At 39.7% G+C, this 21,499-nt stretch overlaps 2 protein-coding genes across 2 annotated transcripts; both read right to left on the bottom strand.

Annotated features, from left to right (window-relative positions):
• Nucleotides 1-2,304: 2,304 nt before the first annotated feature.
• On the bottom strand, nt 2,305-3,791 carry LOC143282754 (UDP-glucuronosyltransferase 2A2-like). The gene is made up of 2 exons (XM_076588926.1): nt 3,751-3,791; nt 2,305-2,764 (listed from the first exon to the last, which is right to left on the bottom strand). Exons 1-2 carry the CDS (start codon nt 3,789-3,791, stop codon nt 2,305-2,307), a joined length of 501 nt encoding a protein of 166 aa, XP_076445041.1.
• A 3,114-nt stretch (nt 3,792-6,905) lies between these two features.
• LOC143280746 (THO complex subunit 4-like) lies at nt 6,906-21,470 on the bottom strand. The gene is made up of 6 exons (XM_076585431.1): nt 21,171-21,470; nt 16,802-16,960; nt 14,935-15,082; nt 14,393-14,468; nt 8,745-8,946; nt 6,906-7,907 (listed from the first exon to the last, which is right to left on the bottom strand). Exons 1-6 carry the CDS (start codon nt 21,375-21,377, stop codon nt 7,893-7,895), a joined length of 807 nt encoding a protein of 268 aa, XP_076441546.1. The 5' UTR covers nt 21,378-21,470; the 3' UTR covers nt 6,906-7,892.
• Nucleotides 21,471-21,499: the final 29 nt, after the last annotated feature.

Genomic DNA, 21,499 nt, shown 5'->3' with positions numbered 1-21,499 from the left:
CATCTCCCAGAGAGTCAGTGTGGCTTTAGAGCCAACAGAGGCACCACTGACATGGTCTTCGTTCTCAGACAGCTACAAGAAAAATGTCGGGAACAGAACAAAGGACTGTATGCGACATTCGTCGATCTCACGAAAGCTTTCGACACCGTGAGCAGAAAAGGTCTGTGGGAGATCATGAAACGTCTAGGATGCCCCCCAAAATTCCTCAGCATGGTCATCCAACTACATGAGGAACAGCGTGGACAGGTCAGACACAGCAACGACCTTTCGGAGCCCTTCCCAATTGGAAATGGAGTGAAACAAGGTTGTGTCCTCGCGCCGACCCTCTTCACGATCTTCTTCAGCATGATGCTCCAACAGGCCACTGAAGATCTTGGCGACGACGACGGTATCTTCATCAGATACCGCACTGATGGCAGCCTATTCAACCTGAGGCGGCTACAGGCCCACACCAAGACACTGGAGCAACTCATCAGAGAGCTTCTGTTTGCCGACGATGCTGCCCTCGTCGCCCATACAGAAGCGGCCCTGCAGCGTATAACATCCTGCTTCGCAGAGGCTGCGCAGCTCTTCGGCCTAGAAGTCAGTCTGAAAAAGACGGAAGTTCTCCACCAGCCTGCCCCACAGGAAGAATTCCACGCTCCTCACATCAACATCGGTGAGACAGAGCTGAAGTCGGTCCACCAGTTCAGCTACCTAGGCTGCACCATCTCGTCTGACGCCAAGATCGACAAGGAGATCGACAACAGACTTGCAAAGGCAAACAGCGCATTCGGCAGGCTGTACAAGAGAGTGTGGAACAACAAACACCTGAAGAAAGACACAAAGATCAGCGTGTACAGAGCTGTTGTACTGCCCACCCTGTTGTATGGCTCCGAAACCTGGGTCACCTACCGGCACCACATACGACTGCTTGATCGCTTCCACCAGCGCTGCCTTCGCACCATCCTCAGCATCCACTGGAGTGACTACATCACAAATGTCGAGGTCCTGGAGCAGGCAAAGACTATCAGCATCGAGGCAGTGCTGCTAAAGACCCAGCTACGTTGGGCAGGGCACGTGTCCAGGATGGAGGACCACCGCCTGCCCAAGATCGCGCTGTATGGCGAACTGTCCACTGGCCACCGTGACAGAGGAGCACCCAAGAAGAGATACAAAGACTCCTTGAAGAAAGCTCTCGGCGCCTGTCACATTGACCATCGCCAGTGGTCCGCAGTAGCCGCTGATCGAGAGACCTGGCGACGCACCATCCACCAAGCTGTCTCCTCCGAAAACAACCGCAGGGCCAGCCTTGAGGACAAACGCAGAAGGAGGAAGAACCACGACGCTGCAGCCGCGAACCCAGACCAGACTTTCCCTTGCAACCGCTGCGGCCGACTCTGCCTTTCCCGCATTGGCCTTGTCAGCCATGAGCGTGCCTGCATCAGACGTGGACAACGCCCTTCCTAGATCTTCGTCAGCGAAGCCAGGCCATGATGACATATTAATGTCCTTATTTCTATTAAACTTAGTGATTTATTCGGCAATCCAAACATACGACAATCCATTTATATATTGTGATTGTAACCCAAAGATAGAAATGAAACGCATAAAAATAAAGCAACCAATAAAACATGCTACGAAACAAATGTAGATAAACGTCTTCGTTCTTTCCTTTGTACAGCCTGGTGATGATTCCATAACCATAAGTTTTGTCCTACAATCTCTCTTTTCATCACTTGAAACACTCGCCCTAAGTTTATTTAGTTGATGAAAATGTTTCGCAGTGAAGCTTCACTAAGGGAGAAAGGGAATGGGAACAATTAAAACCTGAGATATGGTTCAGTTTTAAAAATAGATAATCAATCGGTTTTTTTGTGTGTTTGTTTGTGTGTTGTTGGGTTGTTTGTTGTGTTTGTTGTTGTTGTTGTTTTTTTTGGGGGGGTTGTTTTGTTTGTTTTTTGGGCGGGTTTTTTTGTTTGTTTTGTTTTGTTTTTGTTGTTGTTGTTTTCCTTCTTCTTTCAAAGAAAGATATAGGCCTACCTAAACGTGCGCACGATTTTGAAGACAACACAAATGGAACCGGTAGTCAGTGCCACAGCACACAGAATGAAGAGGAAGACATCCAGCAGCACATACTGATAGAGCGGCATTTGTTGGCCGGTAGAACGCATGTAGTCACCACCATATTCCATCACGTGATCCAGCCAATACGCTGCCGTCTCCATGGGAACTCCGTACAACTCTACTAAACAGACGAGAAAGTTTAACGACAGCCTGTTTGTATTTTTGTTCGTTGGCAACTGTCAGAATGGTAGACCTCATCTACTCAGCTGTGCATGTGTAAAGGCCCAGTACCTCAGCAAAACCTTTTACTCGGATACGTTCTGCGTTGTAGCGCTGGTCATCGAAGAGAGGTGTGGCCACGATAGGAACAGTGTGGTAAAGGGCCTCGTACTGACCGCTGTTTCCACAGTGACTGACAAACACTTTGGTGTGCGGATGACCCAGCAGGTCATTTTGAGGTATCCATGGTACTGTCAGGATCTTCTTCGGATCTGAAGATGTCAGATTAGACCTGGAGACTGACTTCATTGGTAGCTGGAGCAGAACCTGCAGGTTCTTGTCACTGATGTGCTGTGGAAGGTCGAGCACGTAGCTGCCAAAGGATACAATCACTACACCCTCCTTGGCACTGTCCATGAAGGATTGGAACTCAGGTGGCAGGGGTTTGGCTGGTCCTGTTGCTGTGCCACCAGTCAGATTGACATTGGGCAGTGTAGGTCTGGGGTAATCCAATACGTGGTCTTGTTCCACTAGAAATACCTCTGCTTGATTTGCCAGTAATGAGTATGTTCATAGGTAAAGGTAATCCAGTACGTCAGTGGTCTTGTTCCACTAGAAATACCTCAGCTTGATTTGCCAGTATGTTCATAGGTAAAGACACCATTTCTGGTGCATACTTTGCCACAGCATCGACGGAAAACAAGGATTGTACACAGCAAAAAGCATGTGATACAGAGTGTTGTGAAGCCTTTGGAGAAAGGTCATACTGCTGCTGAACGGGAATAGGGCGACAGGGACATCAGCTGGTGAGAATGGCCCTCTCATTTGTGGTGCATGATAGACGGAGCTCAGAAAAGGCAAACAGAATCCCCAGTCGATAAAGAATGATACTCATGGCATAGAACATGGGAAGATTATCAATCAGTCTGATATTTCTTCTCGATAGTGGTTATGAGTGTTTAGTTTTTTCAGCAGGACGTCATTTTTTTTTTTTTTTTTTTTTTTCACAGATTTGAAAAATTCTAAGAGCTGGTCTTTGTTTTGTTCCAAGTAGCTTCGACTCAACACGTCCTGTGTAACTTTCTCCAGATTAGATGTTGTGTCATAAGGAATGATGCTGAAACCACATGTGTCCAGGTAGCGTTCTTCCAGAATGTAGGTCGGAATGGTGAGCCACACGGTGTGCCCTTTCTTGGCCAAAAGACGTGCAATGTTGGTGTGGTATTTGATGTGAATGGTGAAGGGGAGGGGAATCACTAATTCTTATTTACTCATTTGTTTAGAAGTTGTGGCAGTAGTAGTAGCAGCAGCAGTAGTATTTGTAGTAGTAGCCACTAGTGCGCATAATGATTCATGTTTGCAGTGCTCTCTCTCTCTCACCCACACACTGCACACGTGCGCGCTCACACCACATTTCATAACGGCGGCACAGAGAAACACTGATTGCGCGGCAAATGCAACAATTTGCAGTCTCTTTGCACTGACCGAGGCCGAACCCTGAACCGACAAACGTCGATAGCCTTCATCAATACCCAGGCCCACCCCAAACAAACACGCACACACTCACGCAAACACACACACACCAGATCGCATAGCATACATATTTACATACACATGTTCGCACACACACAGATACTGCCACATTCTTACTGTAAATGTCGGTGTGGAAGAGAAATGCGTTTACGAGTGCTGTGAGCGTGTGCACATGAGGGTAAATTGTGTATGTAACAGTGTGTGTGATTGTATACGTGCGCGCACACGCGCATGTGTGCGCGTGCCCATGTATGTATATTCTATCTGCGTGTGCAAACTGCGTGTCAGTTTCAGTGTGTGTGTGATGTCTTTTTAAGTGTTGCTCTGTGTGTGTGCGCGTGTGTGCGCATTTTTTAAAATGGCTGTTGTCAGTTCTCAAAATGACAGGTTGTTAAAATGATTGCCAGTGCACCAGTATTTTCTTTCCTCCATTCTTTTATTTCTTGGTAGCTGAATTCAACAATCCAAACGCTTAACTGGTTTCTTTTCAAACAATTGGGAAGCTCCTTTTCTTCTATACGAATAAGCTTACCTTCAAATCAGTATCAAAGCCAGGTAATCACTGCATTACATCTAGTTTTCATGCAGTTATACTGACGTCTGATTTCGTACACACATGCACCAAACACACACTGAGAGAGAGAGAGAGAGAGAGAGACTGACACGTCGTGTGACATACATATATTTGTACCAACTCTATTATTATAAAGCACACACGCCCACACACACATTGACAAAAACACATGACACAAAAGTCAAAATTTGTGCTGTCAAAGGTGAATGCGATAGCAGCTTTTAAATGGTATAACTGGAATTAGAGGAATATGTTGGCTCCAGTTCTTTACATTTGACATTTGTACAGCATCGCTTTGATATCAAGGGCTGAATTTATTCTTTCTTAGTTCTATTTTGTCTATTTTCAAAACATTTCGAGGACCGCAAGCTACAGACAGGGGACATAACTCTAGGCAAAGCCCAACAGCAGCAGCAGTTGTCTTTTGTGTGTAGTTTAGTGGTGTGTGTATGTGCACACGTGTGTGTGAGCACTGCAACCACAAATCATTAAGAATGGTATCGACAGTAAAACTTTCTATGCAAGACTTAGAGATTGTCCTGTTCAAAATGTTCATTGATTTGGTATGATGATTGATCATGGTGAGAACAAAAAACCTGTAGAGAACAGGAACAGTAAGTTCAAGGTAATGTGGCATATCACAAATACTGAAAAATGATACAACTCGGGGGGGGGTTCATCCAATTTTCATTAAACTCAGCATAGTAATTTACTCCAGCTAGAATATAAATGCTTTGTAAATTAAGGTCAAAGCAATGCATGCGTCTTTCAGCCAGATGGTCTGCTTTGCAGTATTTTTTCTTCATGGTTCCTTTTCTTTGTAACAATATTCTCAACCAGTTATAGACTTTGAAAACTGCATCTTCAAAATGCTCTGTAATACTCTCAAACGTCAGAATGTTTTGGTTTGCTCATATATATTCATTGTGATTTCCAGTATATTTGACTTTCTAGACAGTTGCTTGGGATACTGCTCTAATGGATGGATGTTCAATATAAACATACATCCCTTTAGAACCAATTCAGTGGCTGTTAACGCATGTGGTTACAAGCTTTTAAGTTTCTGGGTGACTTTCAGTTCAGGGATTGCATATATAAATTTGCTTTGCATGTCTTATAGACTGGCATTGTAGCAAACAGGCTTAATGCTTCAAGAATGCGATTTCAGTGACCAAGCAGGCAGTATTTCCAACCATTTAAGATTATATTTAAAGTATGATGGAACATAATAATGGCCACCACAGAGAAGGGGTTGGTGTCATTGTATACTGTATCTTATTACTCTTTCTTAAGATTTCTGTGTGTGAAATTCGGCCTGCTCTCCACAGGGAGAGCATGTTCTACAATGAGCTGCCAACCCTGCTTTTTTCCTTTTTAGTGTATTTGTTTTCCTTCCAAAGCAGATTTTTATAGAATTTCACCAGAGGCAGGGACAACCCTTTTGCTGCTGTGGGTTCTTTAACATGTGCTAAATGCATATGGCACATGGAACCTCGCCGGTTTATCGTATCCTTACAGAAGTGTGTTCCTTGATTTGGGAGTCTGTTTTTATTTCAGACTAACACTACAGGTATCTGCATCTTTGAGGCTGGTTGCTGTTGGGATGTATTATGAAAGGAAGCATAGAATGTAGCCTTGTGACACAGTCCCAAAGCCACAAGGACCTACCTGACAGCAGCAAGATTATTATCTAACATCAAAATAAAAATTAAACTTTCAAAAAACAATAAGAATTTTTCCTTTTTGGAAGTTCACAAAGTATCTTTGCTGCAGCCAATCTGAATCATGACTAACATCTATTCTGTACATCTCCATCTTTTAAGTCTGGCGTTAAAACTTTCCAAAATAGCTCTCCTTATCCTCTCCTTGTCCGCCAATATTTTCTCTAGTCTTTTATCTAAACATGTAGGGTTTGACTTTCAGCCAATTGTTTTAGTTATGCATGTGAAAAGAACTTTGTTTCTGCACAGGATTTAGTGTGTTATATATATATACACATCATTAATAATATTGATTTGTTATCATGCGAATACATTTGACCATTATGTTAATGCACATATAGAAAAATAAACTCTGGTAGACCTGCATATATTCACATGGGGAAAAAAACAACTCCCAAGCTTAATCCATCAGGTACTGCTGGGATTAAAATAATGGACCTCATAGATCAAAGCCCTTGGCAAATGTGCCTATCAGGATGGATCTGAAGGATGTTTTCAGTTTGAGGCTTCTATCCATATTGCAGGATGTCTTTTTTTGCAACTGATTTTTAAAAAAGATTTTTGTGAAGAATCAAAACAGTACTCAATGAAACCAACAAATATGTGTATGAAATAGCAACCCCTGGTAACTTTTTCAGTTACTTTTTTTTTTCTTTCTTTAAAATTTTTAGCTCAGTTAATTCAAGAGTGCATCATGTGTGCCAGCCTGTGCATGAATGCATCTAAACCCCTTGTGTTTGCATGCTCTGCTCCATGAAGTGCTGTTTACATACAATTAGGACAGAAACACAAAGCAAACAAGCACAAACTGGAAGGGTTGGCCAGATTCTTTAATACTTTGTTCAGTTAAATATTAGGATCAAGTTTTTTCTTCACATCAAAACGTACATTACTCATGCGCTTTACCAGAACATGCTTTTTTTTCTTTTTAGATCAAGCTTTGCTTCAAGTTTCTATCTCATGTTGTGTTTAGCAAGTTCTCAAAAACATGATAACTGGGTGTCTTACATACTGACCAGGGAGAAACAATATAATGGATCAACGAACTAAATAACTTAATTGAGCGTTGCTGCCTGAATTTTCCTTCTCTAAATAAAAACATGGTGCCTGTGTAGGAACCATTTTCTGCAAACTCTAAAAAAGAGAGAAATAAATGAATCAATAAATAGGATGAAATGATTTTAATTGTCTTCAATAAAGGCATCTACCAAACACAGACTATAATAAAAAACAAATAAATATAAAAAAAGAAGAAAAAATCAAAAACTCTCATTTCAAATCTAGCCTATGGGACCACATTATTTTATTCTGAACCATCTGGACAGCAGTTTGCACATGTAAGACTTACCCAAACAAAAAAGTCCAAAGGATAAACATAAAGAATAAAAAAAACTTCTTGGTAAACAAATCCACAGAAACAGAAAAGGTACTGAAAGGGACACAGGTGGGTTAATTTCCAAGCTCTCGGCCTTTCCCAAATTCCCCTTCCCATATGTTTCTAACCACAAATGGTCACACAATGACAACTTTGCACAATGTTCACAAGATTAATTAAAATGAACGAGTAATGAAGTACTAAAATTAGGTCTGATATATTTACAGAGCAGGATGTGATGACAGGGCGACTCAAAGACATGAACTGATGACACACACTAACAGCCACTCACTCCCTCCTGAAACAACCTGCACATCTCCAAATCAATCAATGAGTGGTGGTATCACTAAACAATGGTAATGAAACTTTGCCAGATGACGATTTGGTCGACTTCATGTCTTCATTCTCTGCCGACTCGTGATGTTCAGTCAACCTCCATCTGAAACAGAATGTTTAATATTACTTATTTCAAATTTCCATCTATGATCATCATAAAATGTGCCAAGATAGTAAATAATTATATGTGATACATGAAGTGAGAGAGATGGTGTGCATGCGCACATGTGTGAACATGTCTGTGGAACCAGAGTTATGACATGGCAATGTGTCTTGCAATAATGGAGAAGCAAAAAGCTGAATAGACCCAAATGATCTGCATTATCATGGTTAAGTATGTATAATCAAATATTAATTTTGAAGACAATGTGTATATTAAAGATTACCATAAACACATATTTTCATGCACACAAATTTTTCTGCAACAGTTATTACATGAACACAAATGGTTTAGACATCCAAGGTAAAAAATAATAATCAATACAGATCACTGTCTAGATCAAAATCACTACACACACACAAATCAAACACCACTGCAAGAAGGGGGAAATTCTTAGCTGTGTTCCTTTCTAGTTGTTTATACAAAGAATGGTCAAACAACCTGTCAGGTAAATCAGGATACATCGGCTGAAAGCACAAAAACAAGCCCAATGGTGCCTGAGCAGTACTAATGCAGATGTGGGTTAAAACCACAATGTAATGAAACTGATTTTGCAAACTAGAACACACCCTAGATCTTTTATCTGTTCTGGCAACAATCAAACACTAATAACCACCAAATGCTGATGCATAACTAAAACCTCACATGCAGTTAAGGTGAGACAGGCTCCAATCCTTAAAATGTTCACCTAGTTCCTATCCCTTGACTCCTGCTGTCAATGGGGCACCACTGAAGAAAATGCCACCTTGCAATGATTTCAAGTCAATCACTGAGGCTTACCTTGCTATTGTAGGCATCTAGTTGTGCGTTGAGCTCCTCTAGTGAGGGTGTGGCTTTGTTCTGTGGTCGGCCACCCCTCCCGCGCCCTCGTCCCCCTCGACCTCTCAGCCCACCACCACCACCACCTCCACCACGTCCTCGTGAAAATCCACCACCACTGTTTCCACGCCCACGACCACCACTGCCACCTCGCTGACTGAACCTGCCAAAGAAAAAAAATGTATGTTATAGTCCAGGATAGATACAAAAATGGTCAAAATGTCTGCAACAAAACCGTTCTTTTCACAATAAAACAGAATAAATCATACTGATCACGCTGATATAAACTTGACCGCTGTAGGTGGGCGGTAACATAATTAGATTTTAGTTTTTAATAATTATTTGTCACACTTCTGGCCATGAGAGATCACCTTACAAAGATCCGCAAGGCAAGAGCAAGCCAGAGTTACGCAAGTGCGGTATAAGGGGTCGCCAGAGGAAAGCGTTTAGCGCGGTACAGTACTTGTGGCTGACTGCTGCCGCACTGATGCTGTCCTATACCTCCGTTAGTAGGTCACTGTGGCTGATGACAGATACCGTACAGAAAATAAGAGAACTCTTTGGGGTCAAAAGGAAACAAAATTTTTTTAATTTCATCTATTATATACTAAATTGGTAGAAAACGCAAATTTGCTTTTATGAATGTTTTACAGTTTCTTACCAGTCATGACATTTCATAAAGAATGAAATTGGTATTATACCGACTGCAAAGGTGAATTTACGAAGGCAGCACGGGATCATTTAGTTCGTAAGAACAATCATGTTGACATTTTACGCAATGGACAACTTGGAAATACTTCATGCTCTGCTTATTAACGTGTAGTATATGAATATCTCAATACCTGTTAACCAGGTTTGTTTCAATGAACATTGTCGGAGCACTGTCCAGACAATTAACCCTTTCGCTGCCAGGAAAATAAGATTTAAGTGAAATCTATTTGCCAGGGTTTTTTCCCCACAAAAAGCGGGCATAAATTTTCAAAAAATTCTGTGCTCTTTGTTATTTGAGAAAGACCCATAAAAGTATATATTTTCTGAAAGGTAAATGAATAAAGAACACAAAACACATGATGTTTTCCCATTTTATATATTTTTAGTGGCATGCTGTTGTTTTGAAATCAGTGGGGGGTTTTTGTCACATTTTCAACTTGTTCATTACCAACATTAGTCAGGTAATTTACACAAAAATATATTTTCTGGACAAATGGATATCTGCATACACAAAATCAAACTAGAACAACCACAATAAAAAAAATAAAAAATAAAAAGTGATAGATATACAATGCATTGTGACTTCTCCAATTGATAATGTGGATGACAGGCCACACCCCCGCAGTCTCCACCCCCCTCCTCTTCACCCCTCTCCACGGTCACTTTATCCAGTTCTCATCAGACCGCGTTGGCTGAGTGTCAAGAAAATCGCTCACACTGGCCTGCTAATAATTCAGTCATGTTCTGTCGTCTGCTAAGGTTAGCACAGCCAGCATCACTCTCTGATAGTCGTATCTTGGCCACTCTCTTGATTGCTCCCTTTATTTTCTATCAAATCATCCTACAAATGTTTATCACTGTCTTCTTCGAGTTTACGCTTCAATTCTTTCTGAGCATCAGCAAAAGAAAGAAATCTTGGTTGATTTAGTTCGTTACGGTCGCATGTCTTGACCACGGCGTAAGTCTGACATTTTGTTGAGCGAGTGAGGAGAGGAGCCAGGAAAACACTGGGACAGTAACCCACCCAAAACGTTCAAATAAAGGATTGCCTCATGACATAGATGGGGTTTCTAGCTATGAATAGAATCCAGAAAGAGTTCCCAAGCTAAAGCTACCAGCATTTTTGTCAACAAACTGAACGCAAAAGCAGGGAAAAGTCAGAATATTTCGATGACGAGTTATCTCGTCATTGTGGCAGCGAATCGTACATGCTTGCCATGATGAGTTATCTCGTCATATAGGCAGCCTAGGGGTTAATTCAGAAAGCATGGAAGGCAGATGATGGCAAAATCGACCAACATCATGTCTTGATGTAAAAAGAACGGTATGAAATATATATTTTTCTTTGGAATGAAGCGGTATTTGCAAATGTGACTCATGAACCCTGGCGCAGTAGACACGTCAGTTTAGCGTGGGAAAGAAAATGTATCTGGCTGGAGTATGAATGTGGCAAAATGAAGTGCATCAGATAGTCATGAAGAGCAAAGACTGCCTGGAAAATGAAAATGGGTCAGTCTCCAGAACTTTGTTGGAAATGGGGGTCTGTCAGTCTGATTCAGTATAAACATGTGTTTACAATGATTATTCAAATGTTTCACATGTTATTAGGATTGAGAGAAATGTCTGCAACAATTTTGTGAGAATATGGTTTATTCTTGTGTCTTAAATGTGTTGAAAATTATTAAAAACATCCAAAATTTCGGCGCCATTTTGTGACATGGCAATGTGTCTAACATGAAGTGGTCAGAAACAAATAAGAACAAACCTGATTAAAATCCAGTACATACAGACCTGATCTATATTCATTCGTTGCGATAATAAAACATTGATCATCAGTAAAAATGGTACAATAAGTTTGAAATATTACGCAAAAAACCCGCGTGACAGACGTCAACAACCCGTTCCTCTTGATGTATTTTTATTCATTCAAAGGCAAGCACATTCATGAATACACTACACATTCTTTACTTGCAACAGGTGGTCAACACATCTATCTTCTGCAGCACATACTCATTTTCTGAAAAAAAAAAAAAAAGTCTATTCAACTATTTAAATGCAATCGATGTCGTATATTAATTTTCAGTTCTGCTTTTCTGTGTTACTTCTGTGCATGTAAACGACCCAATAAAAATATACATGTAAACAAAATTAGAACTGTTTCCACATAAAACATGCGGATTCATCGTGGGAAAGCGTAAATCGGTTTGACAAACACCCTTAAATCATGTGTGTTTTAACACATATTCAGAGAATGTGTTGTTTCCGACAGCGTGTGAGATGTACATATGTTACACGGAAATCTCCCGACATGTTGATTCGCACCCCGCGGTTGCTATATTAAAAAAAAAAACACAACAAAACTGTGTATGATAATTTCGTCGTTATTATGGTTGGTTTGTACATTTATCTCTAATCAAGTTTAGACACAATCACCGTTTCTGACACATGGCGAGATGGGGTAATATACGGATACTGGTGTAAGATTTCGAACCAAGTCAACGCATGTAGTTCAGTAAGACTGTTTTCAGTTGAAGACTTGTTGCATCAAAAGTTCCAAACAACAAAGTTCAAAGTAGAAAATCACCCCCTTAAATTACCTTGATTTTGGTTTTAGCTGTCTGGTGAAGTTTTATCACGAAATGATGTAGTTTATCAGTTCACAAGACAGACGAGTGTGGAACGAAAAAATTTTTTGTATCCAAAAAATGTCAGTCCCTACATGCTTATTCAAGTTATTGTTTTGCAAAATTTGATTAGAACAGCCACATTTTACATCACACAAGTTCTGAAAAACCAAAGTATACATTGACTGTGAATGAATTTCTCAGAATCAATTAAGTTTGAAGCATTTCATGTTTAGTTGTGGTTGAGATAAGTCAGGTGTCACATTCAGACACGAAACACATGTTCTTTGGGTCTGCTTTACATAGATAATAAAATTCCTTATTTTCAGTTGTTGTTTGTTGTTGCTATTGTTGTTGTTTGGTTTTGTTTTTTCTCAAAGTCTTACTTTTATTACAATTTGTTTTTCTGCAATCCTACATATTTGTTCACTGTGAGGATAACGCTAATCAGTTTTCTGTTGACTGACTGAATAGAAAGATACAAAGAATCCGGTGTTTTGATCCCATGTCTTCAGATAATCATAAAGAGGAAAACTCTGGTCAAGTGATATAAATAATACAATTCCCATTTCATAATAAGATGAACAGTAGTACTTTAAACAGTTAAACATTGGGGAGAATTGATGTGAAAATGGAGTGCCTGCAGTGTTTCTGAAAAATAAAATCATCCAGGGTGGGAGTTAGTTGAGGGATTTGGGGTTCCATGTTACATATGTCATAAGGTTTTAGGTAATCATTAATAAAATACATAATTTTGCACAGGCTTTGTTTGAATGCACTGCACTGGCTAAGGATCGCATGATAGATTCATTACTATCATTATTATAAATCCAGTAATTCAAACATCTGCGTTGGGAAAGTTAGTTTAGGTAACTTGGATTCAATGTTACAAGTGTTACAACAAAGTTTTACATAATCATTAATAAAATTTATGATCCACTGTTATCATTTATGATTATTATTTATATCCCACGCTAAATCGACATCTACTGCGCCAGGGTTCTCGAATAACATTTGCAAATACCGCTTCATTTCCAAAGAAAAATATGTATTTCATACCGTTCTTTTCACATCAAGACATGATGTTCAATTTTGCCATCATCTGCCCTCTATACTTTCCCAATTTATTGTCTGGACAGAGCGCCGATAATGTTCACTGAAACCGAACCGGGTTAACACACATTTAGATGTTTATATTGTACACATTAATAAGCGGAGCATGGAGTATATCCAGTCCAAGTTGTGCATTGCGTAAAATATCAACAAAATTGTACTTACGAACTAAATGATCCCGTGCTGCCTTCGTAAATTCACCTTTGCAGTCGGTATAATACCGATTTCATTCTTTATGATATGTCATGAATGGTAGGAAACTGGAAAACATTCATAAAAGCGGATTTGCGTTTTCTACCACTTAAGTATAAAATACATGAAACTGAAAATGTTTCTTTCCTTTTGACCCCAAAGAGCTCTGTTCATAGCTTACTGTTCAGAATTAGTTGTCTGCCGCAGTGACCTGCTCACAGATCAGCATCAGCGCGGCAGCAGTCAGTCACATGTACTGTACTGTGCTGAACGCTTTCCTCTGGCGACCCCTTATACAGCGCTTGGTAACCTTCGCCTGTGCTTGCCTTGCGACTCTGTATGGCGCTCTCACACAGGCAGAGTAATAAAAATATTCGATTCTGGACATTAAAAATCAAAATCTACTGATGTTCCCGCCCCCCTATAGTGGTCAACTTTATATCAGTGTGATCAGTATGATTTATTCTATTTTATCGTAAAAAGAACGGTTTTGTTGCAGACATTTTGACCTAACGCAAATTTTAATCTAAATTCCCTGGCCTATTAAGACAATCTGTCATACTTGCCTGAAAGAGACATACAGACAATGAGTGTGTAAGGGGGTAAGAGTAGAGAATCACCAGTGTGCATATAATACAGACAATGAGTGTGTAAGGGGGTAAGAGTAGAGAATCACCAGTGTGCATCTAGTTATCTGTAGAGGTGTATTTATTTCTTTACATTTATCTATTTTGCACACATACTGTAAAGATATTAACACTGTTCTTATGTGTTGTTTTCCCACGCTGCTATAAAACATTCAAGCTGCTCACTAACTAGTGTCCTGTACTTTGGCATTTCTTGACTATGAGCAAACCAACAGCTGTTATTGCTGTCATTTAACAAAAATTACCATCTGATTTTGAAGGAATGTTTATTATCATTATTAATCTGAAAATTCAGGACTGGTTAAAAATAAGCAGTACATACCCTCCTCCAGCACTGGGTCGTCTGGTCTGAATACCACCATCTGTTGCCCCAACAAGCTGAATGTTCATAGCTCGACCTGTAGAAACCAAAATTGTAAGTTTATATTTTGAACATTTCATTTAATTAATCTACTTTAGGGCCATCAGGCATTTATCGCAACAGCAGAAAAAAAAGAAGAAAATATATATATATATATATATTTTTTTAAACCACCTGCAAATCACACCATAACCCCCCACACCCCCCACCCCCGGAACCAAAACTGTAAACAATCAAAACTTATTGAATGATATCAGTAGACTATGAAAGTTACATATTCACATGCATCAAAGCAAAAAACAAAACAAAAATCAATTATCAACCTATCTATTCTCTTTAATTTGTTTAATCCAAACTGACTCAAGGACATCTCAGAGAAAAAATCTGAGCTGATACAAGTTAAAAACGACAAAAAACAACAAAAAAAAACACAAAAAAAAAAAAAAAAAAAAAATTTAAGACTGTAAATACAGAGCAAAAATCAACAACAAAAAAACCCTTACCATCTAAAGGAACATTGTTGTACTGTTTCATCGCCTTTACAGCATCTGTTCTTCTCGCGTAAATGACTTCAGCGGTACCCATTGATCTGCCTGATCTGTCGTAGTGAACAGCTGCTTTTGTAAGCTGACCAAATTCTGCAAACAATTCCTGAAACAGTGCATAAATATCATTACTTAATATCTTGCACTAAGTATCCATATAACATCAATACCAAAATCTCAGTGAACTTCAAGTATCTCAGTCAAATGGAAGGAGAGAAACAGAAGTGGACTTGTGGCCAAGTGGTAATGTGTCAGAACAGGAAATGAGTGCCCATGAGTTTGAGTGCCACATACGGACAGAATTTTCCTCGCCCCTCCAAAAGACCCTGAGTGACTGAATTAGCACGTACAAAACCCCACAGCAACCAAGCGGGCTGTTCCTGGCAAATTCTGTAGAAAAATCAAGTTGGTGTTTGGAAAAAGTTATATCTGTAAGAATGTAAGCAGCTTGAACACTGATGAATACATGAATAAACAAGACGCAAAGCCTTCAAGACTCACTAGTGCTTCGTGCTTTATCCAGTCAAGGAATCATGAGCAGAAAAATAAAAAGATCTTTAAAAAATCATTGAAAAGTGCTCTGTTTTAAATATGATATATAAAATAAGCTTGGGAGAAAGAGAGAAAAAAAAAAGAAAGGTATGTGAGCGGGATCGAACCATACATGTCTAGTTCTGAAGCAAGCAGACCAATCCCGACTGCTGCGGCACAGCTGACATTTTCTTCTTTCTGCGACAAACAGATGTGATTGTAGTGGATGTAATAATGCCATTTAAATCATGTTTTTTGTGTGTTATATCATATCTTGATTATTCTTTTCTTTAGGCGGTAAAGGTGACTTCCCTATCCGTTGAAGCACAAAGCAACACATGGTAGATCTCTCTAGATCTAGATTTACGATGAGCTGAAAGATACAATCGATTCAATTTTTCTTTTATGTTCATTCCACTTAATTCAGTGTCCTCTTTAGAATATTCATATGCAACAAACATGTTGATAGTGTAGTTAGTATTACTGTATGTGTTCTGTCCAGAATTTGTATTTCTTTCCTTTTAATTTTGAACAAGAAAAATGAGGTTATGTCTTCGAATACAACCCACCTGCTAGCAGGCCTAACTCAGTGGGAAGCAATTTTTTCAATTTTCGGATTTCGGAACAAACCTCAACAAAATAAACCATTAATGATTCGGAAAAAATGGCTTAATTCGGGAGACTTACAACCTGTTATTGGTATGACTGTGAAGGTTCTTTTTTCTTTTTTTCTTTTCTAATACTATTTTAAGTCAAATTAGTTATTGGCAGACAAAGTATTTCCAGAGAAAATGGCAATGTTAAAGTTTACCACGGACACACACAGAGACAACCGAACACTGGGTTAAGACACAGACTCACTTTGTTTACACGAGTCAATAACAGTTGATTTGAAAATGACCAATTGATTATATTTAAGTATCTTCATTTTCATTATGCTTTATTTTTGAAAATAAGTTAAATGAGCAATGAAAAAAACAACAACCCTGATTATCTTTGAGGCACGACCACAATAATAAATTTCATGTGACCTCAAGAACTCACGAGCTTTTGATTCATAATACATTCTCATTTTAAGCTACACTGAAAAGCTCCAGATGACTTCATAAAATCTGAACCCTGTAGGATTTTGACTTGTCTTCCATTAGAACCAAATGCACAGTTAACTGTGGGTGGAACAAAAATTTAACAAAGGCTAACATTATAATCATTTATCACAAATTTCAGCTAAAAAAAAAAAAAAAAAAAAAAAAAAAAAAAAAGAGGAAGAGAATAATAAAAATAACTGAAGTACCTGAATATCTGAATCGTTGACACCAAAATCCAAGTTGGACACAAGCAGCTTTCCCGAAGTGGATGCAGAACCTGTGCGCAATGAAGCAGGTCCACGACGGAACCCTCCATCACTTCCATCAAACATGTCATGCTGCCAGACGTCAGGTAATTCCTTAGGCTGAAACAAAAGTGTCAATGTTGTACAAATCAGAGTTATTGTGATAACCGTGTTACACGGGGAAAAAAAGTCGTGCACACAGACTGACACTGTTACAACATATTGCAAGTTAAAGGAAAACTTGGGAAATACACTAAAACAGGGCAATGAGGGGGTGGGGGGTGGGGGAACAGGCTGAGGTAAGCATGCCTAAATGATGGGGTACAGGAGCATGGCCCCCAGAGATAAATGGAAAATATGGTTTAATGGGCATTTGGAAGGGTGACCTGCAACTGTGGGTGTGTGCACGTCTGTGTTTTCAATTCAGTGTGAGAGAATGTTTGTGTGCGTGTGCGTGTGCATGTGAGAGAGAGGAGAGCTAGAAATAGAGAGAGAGAGAGAGAGGGAGGGAGAGAGAGAGAGAGAGAGAGTGTGTGTGTGTGTGTGTGTGGTGTGGTGTGGTGTGGTGTGGTGTGTAGTGTATGTGTATGTGCTGCACATGTGTGAATGAATGTTTCCAGAACAACTCTGTGAGAGTGCTCATTCAAGTACATGTTATCTCTTACATTTGGGGAAAAATTTGCGCATAAATGTGTGCATGGCACAATCGTTTTTGTGGATTCATTTCAAAGTATTTAGTCGAAATAATATTGCATTTTCATTCTATTCTGCAATTGAATTCCAATTTAAAATAACACATTTAACTGAAAAACTAGAACTATCACTGTACAACTACAGTGCAACTGGTAGACTAGTTTGTTAGTTGTACTAGAAGCAAGGCCTGACTAAGCACTTTGGGTTATGCTGCTTTTCAGGCATCTGCTTAGCGGATGTCACATGGTGTAGCATAAATAGATTTGTTTGAACATTGTGACACCACCTTGAGAACTGAACTTAACTAGAAGTGCAAGAGTAGAAGCACAGAAATTGTGTGTACACACATGTGAAGAACATATGAACAAATGCATGTATGCAATTCAAATGTAAAAACAATCAATGCAAAACTAATGATTGCTATTCATGTTACACTTCATGCCTGCATAAGTACACTACAATATACACAAAATATATCATGGATATTGCTACAGGAATTTACTTAGTTACTTAGTCAATTCAGGATGCTAAAATTGGATATCACCCTAAAACAAAATCTTTAAATCAATGCATGTCACATTCACATCCCTCCAATGAAAAAGTGTCAGGGCTTCCTACAGTTGGTTTGCTTAGAGAGTCCACAGGACTCCCACTCAGGTATGCTAGGGAGTCATGTGGTTCTACTTCTAGCGAGTCCGATCAGTCGCCAGTCAAGAAACCATTCTTTCATCCAAACACACCACACACTCAGCCTTTTTGTCTTGTTTGCATTTTGGTGCGTCAAGCCACAATAGCGGAGGCATTCTGATTACGAACTGTATCACAGAATACTCAAAAAGCCTCGTCGTGAGCATACTGGAAATGGGCAACAGTTTTCTGTAAAGGGAGATAAGACAAAAACAATGAACTTTGCAGCAGTTGCCGATTTTGTGAAGACAAGATGCTGACCAAAAACAAGTGAAATGTGAAGAAGCAAGCACTGTCGTTTGACCGTGATTGTTTACATTTCGATTGACGCCGATTTTATAGTGCGTCCTGCAGACTCCCCAGCCAAAACTTTAGTGCATCCTCTCTCATTTTAGAGGGTCAGGGACACACATATATGCATTGAAGAAAGCCCTGGTGTATGGTTTAGTACCCAGTTGCTATTACTTATACAAATGATGACTGTGACACTCAACAAGAAGACGTCAACATGTCCACATGGAGTGATACATGGTTTTTAAGTTTCCATCCGGAAAAGTGCAAACATATGTAGATTGGAAAGAAAAATGACAGGTCAACACAACATAAACTAGGAAATCCAGCTCTCAAACAAGCGCATTCAGAAAAGGGCATAGGCATAGTGACTGACAAAGAGCTTAAGTTTGAAGAACACATAAGAGAAAAAGTGAAAAAAGTCAAGAAAATGTTTGCTGTCATCAGAAGGACATTTCACCATTTAAACGAGAAAATCTTCCTGCCACAGTATAAATTGCTAGTGAGATCTGACCTTGACTATGCAAGTTCCATCCAGTACCCTATGAGCACAAAATTAGTAGAGCAGATCAAAGGAGTTCAGAGGTGTGCTATCAAGCAATTCCAGGGTTTGAAGATATATCTTATGCCCAACAACTAGAGAAGCTGAAACTACAAACACTCAGCTACCGTAGGTTTGTCTTGTCTGTAATCCTGTGGTAATCCCTGTGCAGGGCAACAAACCACAATAAGGCTACAATCCATAAGAGATGTGTCCAAGGTTAAGAGGAGACATGGTTGAAATATATGTGATAGGGTGGTAAGGTGGTGTTAGAGAAGGTGAAGACAGGTAGGTGTTTGCAGAAGAGCTGCAGTCAGGCAAGGTAGACCCGGGAAGGCAGTGCGCTGGTTTTCTTTTATTTTCTCATTCTTCCAGACCAGGAGAGTTCTCTATTTGTCTGGCACTCACTCACTCCTTATATTCTGTTCCGCCAAACCGCAAAGCCACCATCGCGAAGCAACTCACGAAACTGGCCGGCCGCGAGCCTTGAGGGGCCAAGCTTGTGTTTGTTTGACCAAATTTAGCAGCTTCTGACTTTCGGCTCGGGGAACTAACATAGACATATATCACACAAAACTACAAGAGACGAGCATTTTCTTAAGCCAAACCATTTTCTACAAAAATAATGTAGTTAAAAACTGTGAACAAAAAGAGTCACTGAATGAACGAGCTTTTAACGAGTTCATGTAACATTTCTGTACATTACAACAATTAATACGTCGCGATATGTAATATAATTGTAACAGATAAGTATCTTAAAATCCTGAATTTCCAACTACATAAAAATCATCTATAGAATCTGCTTCTAGAGTAAAGATTTTTTTATGTCAAAATTCAAGAGAAAACTCAATGGACAGCTCCCGCGTCGGCACCGCTTGGCGGTGCTTTTGGCACTAGTTATCGGCAATGAAATACTTCGTTTAAACCAACTACAACACAACTATACATGTATGATACGAATCAGATTGATAACAGAAATGCAAACGTCTGCAAGACATGCTATAAAAATGTCTAGGTATTGTAAAAACATTTTGCTCAAATCGGCACTGACGAATTCCAATGGCTTGAAGAAGAGACAGTTTTGTGGGGCTGAAATGCTGTCAGACATTTCGTACCATCGCATGCCTATAACTAAGGTGTACGTGGAAAGCGGTACACAAGAAGCTTAATCATTTACATTTTAATGCACAATCTAAATTCCACGGCAACTATATCGATTTATAGAAAACGAAGGTATTTTGTATGTTTCAACAGAGTGGATTTCGAAGATCGCGCCAAAATTCATAAACATAAATATTAGTTTAAAAGAGTTATAGGCTACCTGGCCAAATGATATTACAGTTGAGAAGTATGATCTTTCTGAAGTCCAATAACATAAAAACTATAATCTCATCTACAAGGAAGTGTTTATAATTTAACAAATTGATGAAAAATCATATGGTTCCCTGTAAAGGGAGATAACTTGTGACCGATTTACCGCGCCGGACTTCCTGAGTAACCTTCGGCGAGTCACAAAAGTCGTCTGCTAAGCTGGCCCAACGAAGATTGTAGCCAACCCGGCTACATATATAAGATCATTACAGGAATTCATTACAAGGACGTGTGTGGCTTCATCAAACTCTGGAAGTAGCACTGTATACAGGAACCAGGGGACATTCTATGAAAATATATCCAATGCAAACGAAGACATGCATGAAGAAGAACCCATTCCATGAAGAAGAACCCATTTGCAATGAGAACTGTTAACATTAGAAACAGTCTTCCAACACGTGGCTAGTGCCAAGAACAGGCTGGACAAATTCCGGTCAGACCAAGAAATTATGTTTGAAGATTTTAAGGCAAAAGAGCAGACAACTGGGATTGGTACACATAAGCAGCCAGAACTTTAAGTAGAGTCCGATAAAGAGGAACCCTTGAGACCTGTATCGGAAAACAGCTAACTCTCGTCAAACTCAAGGAAATACGTCGTGCTGACAAAGGTGACGACTACTCAGTACTCGTTTGATAACACGAGTGCCTGTACTTCGTCTTCAACGCCTGAATGGCTCTGACTTCAATGGGGGCTTTTCCCAGATATATACATAATGCTCTGGATCACAAATGAAATAAGAAACTTACCCTCGTGTAAGGTACAGGTCTTCTTCGCTGATTTACACCTCCTCTGTAAACGCCACCGCCGCCGCCACCGCGTCTTTGAGCACCTCCTGCTCCTCTCCCTCGATTCAAGCCGCCACGATTACCTCCACGACCACCTCTACCCCTACCTCGAGACTTCTTGTTTTGCTTTATAATGTCGTCAAGACTTAAATCAAGTTTATCAGCCATTTTCTCTATGTTTCTTATCGAAGCGTATTACTCACAAAGGCAGCGTCAACGTGAAGCAAACTAAAAGAAAATGGCGGGTTCCGGTGAACGACGGGAAAACAGGAAGTGAGTTTGCAATAAAT

Source organism: Babylonia areolata, chromosome 1 (assembly GCF_041734735.1).
Source record: "Babylonia areolata isolate BAREFJ2019XMU chromosome 1, ASM4173473v1, whole genome shotgun sequence".
NCBI classification, from domain to species: Eukaryota; Metazoa; Mollusca; class Gastropoda; order Neogastropoda; family Buccinidae; genus Babylonia; species Babylonia areolata.
The sequence above is the reverse complement of the archived record's forward strand: the minus strand, read 5'-3'. Positions and strand labels throughout refer to the sequence as shown.